This window comes from Lissotriton helveticus, chromosome 7, assembly GCF_964261635.1.
Source record: "Lissotriton helveticus chromosome 7, aLisHel1.1, whole genome shotgun sequence".
Classification (NCBI taxonomy): Eukaryota; Metazoa; Chordata; class Amphibia; order Caudata; family Salamandridae; genus Lissotriton; species Lissotriton helveticus.
The window spans coordinates 589,384,490-589,400,196 of record NC_136068.1 but is presented as its reverse complement, the minus strand read 5'-3'; the positions used below and the strand labels follow the sequence as shown (position 1 = coordinate 589,400,196).

At 45.0% G+C, this 15,707-nt stretch overlaps 1 protein-coding gene across 2 annotated transcripts in view; it reads left to right on the top strand.

Annotated features, from left to right (window-relative positions):
* Positions 1 to 15,707, top strand: part of B4GALT7 (beta-1,4-galactosyltransferase 7) — a 73,108-nt gene that overhangs the window by 28,632 nt on the left and 28,769 nt on the right. For both annotated transcript variants that reach the window (XM_078652740.1, XM_078652741.1), the window contains one exon: positions 14,502 to 14,727. In XM_078652740.1, coding sequence (XP_078508866.1) covers positions 14,502 to 14,727 — 226 coding nt within the window. The remainder of the gene's footprint in view (positions 1 to 14,501; positions 14,728 to 15,707) is intronic.

Sequence of the window (15,707 nt, the reverse complement as noted above, 5' to 3'; positions counted from 1 at the left end):
AGTATATGACTGGGTGTAAACTGAAGTGGCAAGGTGGGCAAATAACAGTTTTTTTACCCTACCTTGAGCAATTGCCAGTGGTTGGACTACTTGCATGCATTCCTCTCATCTCCTTTCGTGTTTTTGATGGCAATGTATGTAAAGGAAAACAAAAGGCATCTATTCGGGTTAGTTATTAACGTCAAGTCTGTACTTCACATAGCAGACAGGCCTGTTAACGGTTTAAATTGAATACAAACAGGTTAAAGTTGCTACCCTTTCGAAGAAGCGAGATTAGAAACCTGCACTGGATAAAGGCCAAAGTTGGCCAATTGGCTCCAGAATCTCTGGCAGATACCCTCCTAATAATAGAGCTAAGAGCACACATACTTTATATTAAAGTTCTAATGAAGCAGTTACATTAAACCGATTGCAAAGGGGCCCCCAAATTCAATTTTATGCTTCGTGTTTTTATGTCAAGGCAAATAATTTAGCCATAAACTCACAAAAATAATGAAGTAAACTGCCTTTTCAACTAGAAAATCTGATAATTTTTGGAGATTTGATTCCTCAAAGTTGTAAGATATATAATTATTCCGTTAGTTGTATATGGCCGCCAGCCAGTGGTACTGGAGCTAAACATTTATTATAAGTAGAACATAAAGCTTTAGTAGGCTGAAAAGGTTCAATTGTTTCTTTGGGGTTCTTCTCAGCAGTCCATTCCAAGAGTTTATTAAGCTAAAGTGGCTCCACTCCATCGGAAAATGCTTCACCAGTTCAAAGTTTTTGAGACTAAGGTTTGGCAAATATCTTGAAATTGCTGCAAGGCAACTCCTTTCTCAGCAATGTATTGTGAACATCCAGGCACCAGATCAAGTCTTGTCTTGTCTTCAGCACATGGTAAATGGATCACAATAAGCAATTGCCAGAGTTGCCTCTAAAGAGAATTTTATCCATCTTCTATTGCGGAAGGGTCCTGATCGGGAACTGATGGGCTACCTGCCAGTGAGATGCCTACTTATTTATCATTAGAGGGGGGAAATGGCTAACTAAAGGTTTGTAGGAAGTGAAGGATGGCCAAGATATCTTTAATGAATTGGGAAAACCGAGGCCTGAGTTTGTACAATAAGATTGTGGAGAAGGTTGAGTGCTCACTTTATATAAAACCAGCGGCTAAAACAAAATGTTAGCAGTACTTTTGAGTCCTGTTGAGTTGTTTAGGGTCTTGGGAATATGGTAGATTATGAAATAAAGGCAAAACTGTATTACTAACATACTGCTTTTTGTTAATCAAAAGTATAGACCTTTTCTAATTTGATTACTCGAACCTTTATTTTTTAAATATGGAATTAACAATCCTGGTACGTTGGTAATGCTATCCAGTGGGATCAATGTCGATGTTTGTTACTGGCTGTGAGGTTTTTAGATGAATGTGTTGACCATTGGCAAAGCAAAGAGGCCATTAGTATCATTTAGTCAGTAGTCAAAACAAACAAAGTGAATTGAATTAACCCTGCCTTGCATCCTTGACCCACGGATGCCACGGCTCCTCCTCAGCTACACGTAGAACTCCGCAGATTAAAGCTATTGGTCACACATAGCATCCAGATGTGTACCCAAAATGAGCCGGTCTTTATGAAACAGTCAATTAAACATAAGCCTGCACCCTGTCACAGACGACCATTACCTGCGTGGATCCCGGTAGCCTACAGTCTTTCAGATATGAAAGCCCCTAGGAACAGGAATCCTCATCAAATTCTCGTTGCCAGATTTGACCAGGGACAAGACTTTCCAATTCAATCGAAATGGGCTCCTTAGTGAATTGCTTGATCCTCTGGTTTCAGGGCTAACAAATCACTCCGTATAAAGTAAAGTCCTGCCTTTTTGTGCTTTGCTGAGCTGCAAGTTGCTGACTTGGCGCTTGCCTGCTTGGATGCTGATTTTCCTTTTGATTGTTGATGGGAGTTGTCTTGTGTAACACTGACAGACATATTTTTGGGGTTCAAATTCGTAAGTTTATTTAAGCTGATGGTGTGAGAATGTGGAAAGCATGTCTGCTGCTTTGGGCGCTCTTTTGATGACTTGGCATGTTTACACATTGCTATGCATATGTATTTATGATTTCGTGTTGCTTTGGTACTGATGATGAAATATGATTGAGTGATTATGAAATGATTAACTCGGAGAGAATGTATTTTAAAATGTTTTTATTTAAAAAGTATTTGGTTAACCAAATCCATACTCACAGGAGGGGTCTCAGAGAACTGTACATAGTAGTAGGAAACAGATATGATATAGTAACAAGCAATCAGGTAACAGAGAATAAACACTTGAATGGTATGATTTAACATGCATGTTGATGAGAACAGTCTAGAACTGGTTGAAAGGCAAGGATCATGTGTATAAGCACATCACAGATAGTTCATATCAAATTTTATATAGGCATCTGAGAGTTTGTTTATTAAGTAGGTGAGACATTGATTTGGCTTTTAAAGACTGAGAAAAGGAGAAAGTTTAAAACAGAGCTGCTGCTTACCACAAAGTCACTATGCATTCTGATGAGGCTGAGGAGGATTTTCTCTTAGATACCTTTGAACAGTCTCAACGGTCTGTTCAGATTCTTCCCATGATTTAAGGGGTCATCAAACATGCTCCAGAGGTATTTAAGGACCCTGTACGCACGAGAATTTTGAACCCCAGAATTGAGAAAAAATATAGGCCTGCACCCACAGACCCAGTCTACATTAAAGGACACCTACCATTAGATTCTTTAGTTGTGTCCAATGCTAGGAAAAGGGCAAATTCTCAAACTTCTGGCGAAGCACCCCCACCTGACATAGAATCCTAAGTAATTGATGCGTCAGGTAAAAGAATAGCTGCACAAGCCACTAACATATGGCGTATAGCTAATACACAAGCCCTCCTCTCTCGTTATGATAGGGCTCATTATGATCAATTAGAAAAACTACTTGAGCACCTACCAGATCAGTATAAAGCTCAGGCAACTGACCTCATACAGGAAGGCAAGCTAATTTCAAATGCCTCAATAAAATGTGCACTAGATGCGGCAGACACCGCATCTAGAGCTGTGAATACCAGTGTCATACTTAGGAGACATGCGTGGCTACCCATTTCCGGGTTTAAACAGGAAGTGCAAACTACCATTTTAAACCAACCATTTAATCAGAACCAATTATTTGGCCCAGAAGTTGACACTGCATTCGAAAAGATGAAGAAAGATACGGACACCGCCAAGTCTATGGGGGCTTTACAGTCCAGACCAGCTAGAGGTTCCTTTTGTCGCTCCTTCTACAGAGGAGGCTCCAAACAAACTGGCGCAGACACTACACCATCTTTCAAATCTCACACAAGCATCCTCTAACAAGGGATATTTTAAAGGAGGATACAGAGGCAATAATAACAAAGGAAGAGGTTGCGGTAACAACAGCAATCGATCCTCTTCTGCCATAAAACAGTGACTTCCCTCTGCTCCCCCAACAGCATTCCACTCCTGTAGGGGGCAGATTAACACATTCCTGCCTGTCTGGAACTCCATTACAACAGACAAGCGGGTGAGACAGATTATCCAACATGGCTACTGCCTAGAACTTACAGCAACCCCTCCACACATACCTCCCAGGCAGCGTCCAATGTCTACAGACCACCTGACACTGCTCCAACAAGAAGTTCTGTCACTTTTACCAAAGGATGCCATTCAATTAGTTCCTTTAGAAGAACAGGGAACCGGGGTTTACTCGCTGTATTTTCTAATTCCCAAAAAGGACGGGACACTACAACCAATTCTCGACCTCAGGCCTCTCGACCTCAGGCCCCTCAATCAGTACATACAATCAGATCATTTTCATATGATCACTCTGCAACAAGTGCTCCCACTACTGCAACAAGGCGATTTCCTTTCAACACTAGACCTAAAGGACGCCTACTTCCACATTCCTATACACCAGAGTTCTTCAAACTGTGGGGTGCGCCCCCCCCAGGGGGGCGCGACACCATCCCAGGGGGGGCGCGTCGCAAGTCTTCACCCATTTCAAATGGGAATTTTTTTCTTTAAAGAACTCCCGGTGACAGAGGGTTGTAGGGGGGAGGGAGGGGAAATCATTGGGCACGATGCGCCCATGCTTTTGTTTGCGAAGTGCTAACCGTTCACCATCCCAGGAGGGGGTTAATAGGTAGCGCTGACATAGCTGCCAAGGTTTCAGATTGCTATGTATGACATTCCAACTTCTATGAGTGACATTTTCTCGCGAACAAAAATAATTCAATGAACACGAAGGAAACTTCCAAATATCAGAAATTGCAGCCATTTGAATAACAAAAAACTCCAAAAACTTCTTAAAACTGCTTTAGAGCACCAGAAATGGAAGGACACTAGTGGCAAATCACACACCGGCACCCGTAGTCTAAAGAAAATACCTGAGCCTCAAGTGAAGTACCCAAGAAGGATGACGGCCTGCTGAGATTACTGTCTGCAGAATTAAATGAAATCTGAGATCTCTTGCAGATGTAAACTTGAAGGATGACGAGCGGCCCTGCGCCTGCAGATTTCTGTATCTTAGTTAATTATCATCTTATCTCATCTCATCTCAATCATTTGCAATGCGTGGTGCGCTCCACGCTGTGAAGTAATGATGTTACAACAGATGAGAGCGGACAGTGGGCATCTGAAGAATGCTGATGATGACGTGAGCCATAACGGACCTCCTTCCTTTCCTCCCCCTCCCCAGCTGGGCCCCAGTGCAGAGAGAGCAGGGAGAGCGTGCTGGTATAACTGTCAACTGTAGTCTGTGAAGATAAATCTAGTTAGTCAGGGCGGCCATGATAAGGATGAGGAGACAGAGCAGCTCTGCGGCCAGGCCTGCATATTTGAAACTAAATTGATTGTGTGAGTCAGACTGAAATAATTTACCAGAGATGATCAGACTGAGTGTGCGTCTTCGAGGCAGCGCTAATGTCACACAAGCACTAATTAAACTGTGTACACTAAGTCTGCCTGGCGCGTAAACACTTACTTAATGAACTGGAGTTGCTTCAGACTGCTACTGTCTCTGTGTTCTGGTCCGTCCGGTGGCTGCGGCGTGAACCACACAGGGACCCGCGGCTGCACAGCACACTGCATCATGCACTCTTCTTCTCCCAGCAGAGTGACTCACTGACAAGTCCCCCGCCCAGCCGCACTTTGCGCCTGCGATATCTGCAATGCCTCTGATGCGCAGCGGCGCGGGCGGCCATGTGTCCTGTCAGTCATTGTAGTGTAGCGGGAGTGACTAAATCGTTCACTCACTTACTGCTCAGTCCGGCAACGCTGCTGGGTTTTATTAAATTTGCGTCACAGACAGCAGTGGCAGCGTACGGAGGACTCGAATCTCAGTTTGAGTTCCCCGCCACAACTGAACTCTCTTCCTCCGGTCCAGGACATGACGGAGATTGGGCCACCTGGTGTGCCACAGCGTTAGCAACCACTGCTGAGCCAGCCTGGGCAGGCCTCGCACCCGCTCTCGGTAATTGTCAGAGTGTGAATGTCACTCAGTGTGTCTGATGCGTCTGGTGTGTCTAAAAGCCGCGCGGCGTAGCGCGGGAAATATAAATGTTGCCAGCACGAGTCAGCTGTCGGATTTAATTTGTAGCCATACATTGTAACACTCTCAGCCACTCCAGAGCTGAGAGCAGACAAAATTAACTATTAACTTACTGCCCAGTGCCTGCAGCAAGTCTGCAGGGAGCAGCTGGCAGGCGCTGACTGCGCGCTCTGGCACCCTGCTTGCCAGAGTTTCAGAGTGGCAGAAATGCGAGACAATGCATTTCAGTGCGGTGATGCGGAACACCGCACTGAAATGCGTTAGCATCACACCTGATGCGTGATGCTTGGCAGGCCTGCGCTGAAATGCTTCAGCTGCAGTGGGAGGCAGGATGTCTCCTCAGCTAAAACCGAAAGCAAAGGAAGAGACAGTCCTGTTCCTTTGCATTCGATTTCAAAGCAGAGGAGACTCCTTGCCTCCCACTGTAGCTGAAATGAATGTTCCATAGCTGCCAAGGTTTAAGATTGCTTTGTGTGACACTTTTATAATTTCAGTGTAATTATGAGTTACATTTCAACCACTGAGTGACACTTTTCTTGCGAGCAAAATCAAGCAGTAATGACGAGGGAAATGTATATAAACATTAGAAATGACCCACATATTGGAGCAATTCAATGTATTCACTTGTATAAATTCTAGACCGCCTTGGCTGCAGAGTTTATGTGAGTTATCAGTTCTTTAAAAATAATTTCTCTAATATCAAAATTTGCATTGTGTTGCTTGGCTTTTTATTCCATAGGATAACTCTGTTATTTAATGAAAGAATCATACATTGACTTGAAAGTCATAATTGGCTAAATATATTTACGAACAAGCTACCTGAGAGCTTCAGAATATTGAATGGCTTTTAAATGTAACATATTGTTTACGATTGCCATGCTGCCACCGGCATTCCTATTTGATTATATTTTCCGAAATTCAAATGCTTTGTATGATCGTGGCAGTATTTAATTCACAGTTCTTCTTACCCCCATACACAGTCCTCCTTCCTGTCGCCTCACTTAGGTAAACTTCTGTGCCATCCTGCTCACTGGCACTTGGATCGCCGGAGGAAAAGGCCTAACGCCACTATATGTCGATTGGATAGTAAAGACTGTGGGCCTTGTAAAGTTATTTTCTGCCTCGTCGCCACTGCAGCAGACGCAGTGTCTCTACCATGCCGGCGGTAGCTGGGCCGCCAAATCTACAGTTGTCTTCTGTTAAACAGACACATACATATATGAGTAAAAAATACATCATGCCTGCAGGTCAGCCATGCCAGCATGGTGTTCTTGTCATCAGTTGTGGCCCCTGACTGTAAGCCTCCCAAAGCAGAAGGTGGTGAGCCCATCCTAAACTAAAATCCCCCATGCTGTGGTAGTGCTCTTCCGTGGCGTGGTACTTTTCTGCCCTACTACTAGCACTATACTAACCTAGACACATAGCTAAAAAAACTGTAACAGCAATCTATTCACGGCAGCAGCGGATAAGTATTTAAAAAGATGTCATTGATAACTACAGTTTAGTTAATAGATATGGCCCGTGATATGTACGCGGCGGTCGATTATGTAGTGTACTAGATTCCAGAAATTTTTGTCCGGTGGTGGGGGGGCCCCAACCTCGAAAACAATTCTGCTGGGGGGGCTCAACCTACAAAAGTTTGAAGACCTCTGCTATACACCCTGCTCACAGGAAGTACCTAAGGTTTGTAATACAAGGACAACACTATCAGTTCAAAGTCCTTCCATTTGGGGTAACTACAGCACCACGCGTGTTCACAAAGTGCTTAGCAGTAGTAGCAGCACATCTCAGAAGGCAGCAGATACATGGCTTCCCTTATCTGGACGATTGGCTCATGAAAGCCAAGTCATTCAATCAATGTGCCCAACACACACATCAAACAATTCAAACGTTGCACAACTTGGGGTTCACGATCAACTACACCAAGTCGCACCTGCAGCCTTCTCATGTACACCAGTATCTAGGGCACAGCTTTCCAAACTTTTCATGTTGGTGACACATTTTTGGGAGATGTATCATTTTGGGACACAGTAAGGCAGTGTAGCGAGCGAGCGAGCCCAAAGCACTTAACGGGGGCTCAAGGGGTTCTCCTGCGGAAGAAATTTTTTAAATAAAAGTGTGCAAATGGTGCATTTTCAAGCACATTTGAGACCATGAGGTTGAACACAGGCCTTTGCAGCAGATGCCTTTTGTCCACTGAGCCACCAGACCTGCATACACACATCTTTCTCTCTCTCTGTCTCCCTCCCTCTCTCTATCTCTCCCTCCCTCTCTCTCTCTCTCTCCCCCTCTCTCTATATCTCTCTCCCTCCCTCTTTCTGTCTCCCTCTGTCTCACGCACTCTGTCTGTCTCTCTCTCTCCCTCCCTCCCTCAGTCTCCCTCTGTCTCACTCACTCTGTCTGTCTCCCTCTCCCTCCCTCTTTCTCCCTCCCTCTCGCTCCCTCTCTCACTATGTCTCCCTCTGTCTGTCTCCCTCTCTCTCTGTCCCCTCCCTCTACCTCCCTCTGTCTCCCTCTCTCTCCCTCCGTCTCCCTCTCTCTTTCTCCCTCCGTCTTCCTCTCCCTGTCTGTCTCTCTGCCTCTGTCTGTCCCTGTCTCTGCCTCTATCTGTCTCTCTGTCCCTATCTCTGTCTGTCTCCCTCGCTCTGTCTCCCTCTCTCTCTGTCTCCCTCTATCTGTCTACCTCTCCCTCCCTCCGTCTACCCCAGACTCCCTCCCTCTGTCTCTCTCCCTCTGTCTCCTTCTGTCTACCACGGTTTCCCTCTCGGTCTCTCTCCCTCTGTCTCCTTCTGTCTACCACGGTTTCCCTCTCTGTCTCCTTCCCTCTGTCGCCCTCCTTCCCTCTGTCGCCCTCCTCCCTCTGTCGCCCTCCTCCCTCTGTCGCCCTCCTCCCTCTGTCGCCCTCCCTCTGTCGCCCTCCCTCTGTCGCCCTCCCTCTGTCGCCCTCCCTCTGTCTCTCTCCCTCTGTCTCTCTCCCTCTGTCTCTCTCCCTCTGTCTCTCTCCCTCTGTCTCTCTCCCTCTGTCTCTCTCCCTCTGTCTCTCTCCCTCTGTCTCTCTCCCTCTGTCTCTCTCCCTCTGTCTCTCTCCCTCTGTCTCTCTCCCTCTGTCTCTCTCCCTCTGTCTCTCTCCCTCTGTCTCTCTCCCTCTGTCTCTCTCCCTCTGTCTCTCTCCCTCTGTCTCTCTCCCTCTGTCTCTCTCCCTCTGTCTCCGGCCCTCTGTCTCCGGCCCTCTGTCCCTCTGACACCTTCCAGGAGTTCAGAATCAGATAGCAGATCTGTTAAGTCGGCAGTCACAACAGATTCACGAATGGGAACTACATCCACAAGTTCTTCAGCCATTGTTCCAGAGGTGGGGTCATCCACACATAAATCTGTTTGCCACCCACGAAAATGCAAAATGCCCAAACTTCGCCGCCAGATTTCCACACCTATTGTCCAAGGGCAATGCGATATGGATGAACTGGTCAGGCAGATTTGCATACGCTTTTCCGCCTCTCCCACTGATTCCATTAGTAGTGCGCAAGCTCAGACAACAGTCTCTCAAACTGATCCTGGTAGCACCCACATGGGCACGCCAACCGTGGTTCACCACACTGCTGGATCTCTCTCTGGTTCCACATCAAAAGTTACAGCTCACACCCTCCCTGTTAACACAGAACCATGGCGAAATCAGACACCCAGACCCGAAACAACTGAATTTAGCGATCTTGCTCCTGAAGTCTTAGAGTTTGGTTATCTAAACCTACCACCAGACTGTATGAATATCATTAAAGAGGCTAGGAAACCCACTACCAGAGCGTGTTATGCCTCTAAATGGAAAAGATTCACAATATATTGCAGAAACAATCAAATTGATCCCCTGGATGCTTCCATCCAGAATATCATTTGTTACCTTTTACATCTACAAAGGTCTAAGTTTTCATATTCTTCCATACGCCTGCACCTTGCAGCAATTACAGCGTATTTACAAAACAGACATCTGTCTCTCTTCAGAGTGCCTGCAATCAAAGCATTCATGGAAGGATTAAAAAGAATAATCCCACCCAGGTTGCCACCTTCTCCTGTGTGGAACCTGAACATTGTCCTTACAAGACTCATGGGACCCCCGTTCGAGCCTCTACATAAATGTGAACTGCAATTCCTAACATGGAAAACAGCTTTCCTTGTTGCTATTACCTCTCTTAGAAGAGTAAGTGAGAAACAAGCTTTCACTATACAAGAACCATTTTTTCAAATACATCCTCACAAAGTGGTTCTTAGATCTAATCCAAAATTTCTTCCAAAGGTCATCACTCCTTTTCACTTGAATCAATCCGTAGAGTTACCTGTGTTTTTCCAAAACCCAGACTCTGTAGCGGAATGGGCTTTACACACTCCGGATGTTAAAAGAGCTCTCCTATACTATATAGAAAGAACTAAATCTTTTAGAAAAACAAAACAACTGTTTGTATCTTTCTCTCCTCCACACAAAGGCAATCCTATCTCTAAAGGTGGGATCGCAAGGTGGATTGTAAAGTGTATACAAATATGCTATCTAAAGGCTAAACGTACATTAACAGTTCCTCCTAGAGCGCACTCCACTCGCAAGCTAGGAGCCTCTATGGCTTTCTTAGGAAACATACCCCTAGAGGACATATGCAAGGCAGCAACATGGTCTACACCACACACCTTCACTAAACACTATTGTGTTGATGTGCAAGCCAAGCAGCAAGCTGCATTAGGCCAGGCTGTCCTTAAAACTCTTTCAAACCACTGCAACGGATACAGGTGACCACCGCTAAGGGAGACACTGCTGCACAATCAATGCATAGTGTACGATCTGCAGCTCATATGCCTCGAACGGAAAATGCTACTTACCAGTATGCATCTGTTCTTGGCATGTAGAGCTGCAGATTCGTACACGCCCTCCCGCCTCCCCGGGACTTGTATCGGTTCCAGTTTTTCATCTTACTTAGATGCACACGCATGGACATCCTTCTTTCTTTACTTCTACTAGCTCCATCATTTCCCATCATGGCGAAAAACAATCCAAGGATGGAGCTGATGCCCATGCGCAGTATTGTCCAAGGGAGGAGCCACCTATCTTTTGCCTACAAAGACTTCTTCCAAGACAACAACAACCTGCAATCATCCGAGCCCAACACCAGGTGGTGATCTAATGCTAAGTGTACAACTCTGCAGCTCTACCTGCCAAGAACAGATGCATACTGGTAAGTAGCATTATATATCTATATCTATATCTATAAAAATATATATTTATTTGTTTATTTATTTATTTCCGAGCTTGGCGAATGCTTTTCGGCTACAGGTAAGCCTTCTTCAGCGCCTAGATGGTAGCAGGAGCAAATGAGTCCGTTTGTGGTTCAACTGTCCTTTAAACATGTCCTGCTTACAACACATTGGTTGCTGCCAACTCCGCCCCTCAACAAGTTCAAAGGTTCACCTGCTGCGTGTGATTAGAGCGCAGGTGAACTACCATACCCAGAATGCAGTGTGGATCCCAGGTTGGTCTCGGTTTGGTGTAGATCTTCTTCGGCAAACAGGGCACCACAAAGTTTAATCAATGCCGCTCTCTTCATGCAAACATAGCCCCCTCGAGTCCCCAACCGCAACAACCACCAGGGCCACGGAGTCCAAATTGCGGGGGCAAGTGTGAATATATATATTTTATCGGGCATTACGCAGATCCCATTTAAGAAGGGAGGATTTGATTCTCCAAATCTGAATATATTGATTAATGCAGCACAAGCACAATTTGCGATGTGCTGGTCTCATGCAGTCTAGCGTACCACATCTGATAATTGCAAAAGTAACAGAAGCTACCCTACAAACTATACTGGGTGTCTCACCTAAAACACCCAGTGCACTAACTGAAGCCGTGACATCTACAAGCTGGGCCTGGCATGAAATGGGGAGAATTTTGGGATACCCTCAGATTGACTTGCTGTCGCTAACCCTGATGCATAACCCACTACTTGCCCACACAGAGGTAAAACCAGTGGCATTACTGATGATGGTTAGTAGCTGTTTCTTCCAGTAAAATCAACTTAAGTGTGCTTTTATTTTCCGCTTCTCACAGAGCATTAATAAAAGTGGGTATGGGGTTGTTTTGCGGGATTATTTATTTAAACTACACAATAACGTGCTTGAAGTTTAACATCCGGCCTCAAGAGGTGGGGAGAGCCTTTTATTTCCAAGGTCTTCTGTTTGGCTCACATACCCCTGGTGGTTTGGCAGTCCTCTACCACACTGTACTTGTTTCAATGAAGTTCTTTCAGATGCGCACTAAGAGGCCCTTCCTAGAACAGTGTGCACCTTGTAAGTGCTCTGTCATTTTACTGTCTGGTGAATGTTGCTGTGCCAGAACAGTGTGCACCTTGTAAGTGCTCTGTCATTTTACTGTCTGGTGAATGTTGCTGTGCCACGTACGCTTTTTGCCCTTGCTCACAGTGTCTCCATTGGTTCTGTTACTCCATGACTCATAGTGTATAATTTGGCCACAGCTCTTCAGCGCAACGTACCTTTTCAGGTCGAGCCTGGAGCCAACGCACATGCGCTGCTGTGCAAGACTTATTGTAGAGGAGTAGATGAATAGAAGCTCCTCCCACTCTCCGCCCATATTTGACATGGGCTTGTGTCATTGTATGTCCTAAATGCTGGCTTCTTATTCGTCGATGGGCTTGTTAGTCCCTCCTTAGTACAGCCTCCTCTTCATTTGTCACCTCCCATGGCAACTGGGCCCTTCGGTTGTTTCATGGGACCTGTTTATTTATTTAATTTATTTATTTAATGCAGTTTTATATAGTGCAAACTTTACCCAAAGGTGTCGAGTGCTTTACAAAAGAACCAGGTAAGTTACAGAAGGTACACAAGATAGACTAAACATGCTAAGAAGTTACATATATGTATAGTTACAGGTACACAAGATAGGCTGAACAGCTAAAAAGTTACATATATGCAGTTACAACGCTAACAAGTTGCATATTTATATAGTAAAAAATATAAAAGGTGTTTGTGTTAGGTTACAACAGGAGTAAAATGTAAATTTACAAAGTTGACCTCATATGAGTGCCAGGTAAATTACAAAAGGTGCACAAGATAGACTAAACACGCTAACAAATTACATATATACAGTTACAGGTACACAAGATTGGCTGTTCACGCGAACAAGTTACATATATGTTATTACAACGCTAACAGGCTGCATATTTATATTGTAAAAATATGAAAGGTGACAGCGTTAGGTTAAAACAGAAGTAAAATACATATTTAAAAAGTTGTTCTCACGTGAATGCTAAATGGTTGTAATGGTCAAGAAATAGGTTGGGTTATTCCAGGAAATGTATTTGGGGGAGGAGAGTTTTAAGATCTATTTTGAAGGTCCAGAAAGAGGTGGTGGTTCAGAGGGATGGAAGAAGTGAGTTCCAGATTCTGGTCGCATTTCCAGAGAAGGATTGAGCTATAAATCTTTCCGTTTTGAAGGTAGGATGTTCGAGCAGTAAGTTTTCCGTATTGGATGAAGGTCTAGAGCCTCCTGAGTTTTTGAGTTTATTAGCCAGATAGCGTGGGATGGGATGGAGGTGTGCAGGGCTTTGTGGTTGATACAGGCAGTCTTGTAAATTGACCTTGCTTCAATAAGAAGCCAGCGAAGAGACAACAGTATGGGTGAGATGTGATCTTTTCTTTTGGCTCAATATACGAAGCAAGCTGCTGAGTTGAGGGTGGAGTTTAGAGGGGAAAGGTGGAATTTGGGGAGGCCAGCAAGGAGAGAACTGCAGTCCAATCTGGAAAGAACAAATGACTGGACCAAGGTTTTTAGGTCATGTTCAGGAAAGACGCGCCAAACCCCCCAGAGAAGGCGCAGTTGGTAACGTGCATTCCTGGTGATGGAATTGATATGGGACTGTAAGTTGAGCCTTTTATCTAGGATGACGCCTAGAGATCTGACACTGTCAACAAAGATAGGCTTGTTGTTGAGAATGTTCAGATTTTTCATCCAAGATTGGATAGGAGCGAGAAGATAGTGAGGTTGAGAGGAGAAGGAATTCTGTTTTGGAAGGATTCAGTATTAGTGGATGAGTAGACAGCCAGTGGTGGATGGAGTTGAGAGTGGTGTTGAGGATTGAAATGTCAAGAGTGGAAGAAACCTTTAGGTAGATTTGGGTGCCATCTGCATATAGGTGATAATGGATCCCAGATTTTTTTTAGATTACCCTGCGGTTCAGTGTAGAGGTTGAGCAGTGTGGGCTTGAGGATCGAGCCTTGAGGGGCACCTTGTCCAATAGCCATTGAAGCGTAGAGACAATTAGCTATTTTGATCATCTGGGATCTGCCTGAGAGGAATGATTCAAACTGTTTGAGCACTGTGCCTGTTTGAGCACTGTGCCATTCTTAGCTTTAAAGTGTTCAAATGAGTATTGTAATTCACAGTGTCAAAGGCTGCGGATAGGTCAAGAAGGATCAGGAGACCGGATTCACCAGAGTCAAGTACTCGCAGGGCATCATTGTTCACTTAAAGTAGGGATGTTTCGGTACTGCAACCTTGGGGAAAACCAGACTGTTATTTAGACTGTGAGCACTATTTACTTTAATGAGGTTCTCCTACTACAGGCACGGTGTGCTTTGGTGCCTTCTTTTCCACCCCTGCCCTCCCTTTGTCCGTCACCCCCCCCCCCCCCCAACCGGACCTCCCTTTTTCCATGATGCCAGACTACTGCATTGCAAATGCTTGTTTTCTGTTGCTCACAGCATGCTTTAGCGGCAGCTGCGCTCTTTGTAGGCCTTCGGTGCTGTTGTACAGTGTATCTATTTATGCTCTGCTTTTTTTTTGGGTTGGCGTTGTTGTTCACAAGACACTGTTCATTTAATTGCCCTGCTTGGTGTTTGCTTTGGTGCTGCTGCTCACAGTGTATGTACCCTTTCCAGGTTTAACAGAGCGTCATTGATAAACGTGGGCTTCTTGGAGAGCGGGAATGACACGGATTACCTTGCGATGCATGACGTGGACCTGCTGCCGGTGAACCTGGAGCTGGACTACGGGTACCCGGCCAAGGGCCCCTTCCACGTGGCATCCCCAGACCTCCACCCTCTCTATCACTACAAGACATATGTGGGGGGCATCCTCCTGCTGACCAAAGTGCACTATGAGATGGCAAGTGAAATGGACATGGTTGACATGCCCCTTACAGACATACAATCACCCTCCCAGTATTTCAATCCTTAGCTTCCATATTGTTAAGTATATGATAACAAGGTGTGAGTTTCAGCTGGTAGCTTATCTGCTGTTATTCTTTTTCTAAACAATCTTTGTGTCACATAATCTTTCACTCCTTTCTTCATAGTCAGTTTTTTCCTTCCTCACCCTTTCACCAGTCACTTGTCTTATTTTCACATTCACTGTGCTTCCCTTGCGAATTTATTTTTTCTCCTCGCTGTTCTGTTTTTTAACTCACTGCTTCTCCCTTTAACTTTTGCTTCCTTCCGACCAGCCACTTTCCCTTCTAGTCCTTTCCTCTCAGGTTTGGGGTCTAGATTTTTGTATATCCTTTTCCTATCTTCCTTTCAGCACCCTTCTACCTCTCCCATCTGCCTCTTTTACTTCTCCACTAGTTCTACTGAGTCTTTATCATACTTTTTGGCCCATCTTATTGCACATCTTTGTGTATTTAAAAAAATAATGTATTTCTGTAATGTTAATGATGCTAGACAGTCATACTTAGGGGAATATGTGCTTCACTTACGGAAGACAACATATCACCAGACCATCTTATATTCCAGGGGGATCTTGTGCTAGAAGTATTAAAAAATCCCATCATAGATGTGCCATGTGAGAACTAAACTTCAGTGAGGTAGAAAAATAGCTTGCTCGCTTGAAACAGAAATCTAATTCCTAGAGATGTGAATTAGTCTTATCCAAGTATATCTGTCTGTCAGAGCTCCTTTCAGAGGGCCACGGGTCAGGCAGGTGCTACTGTGCCCAACAATGATAGTTGAGGCCTTTTACTCTTGGTGTCCCGGAGCCGGGCCTACTACGACTCTCAGTAACTGGGCCAAGTATTCCTTCCGCGCTTGACTCTGTGGTAGCGCGAGTCAAGCAGCTCAAGGCTTCTCAGGGAGGAAGTAGGTGTAGGA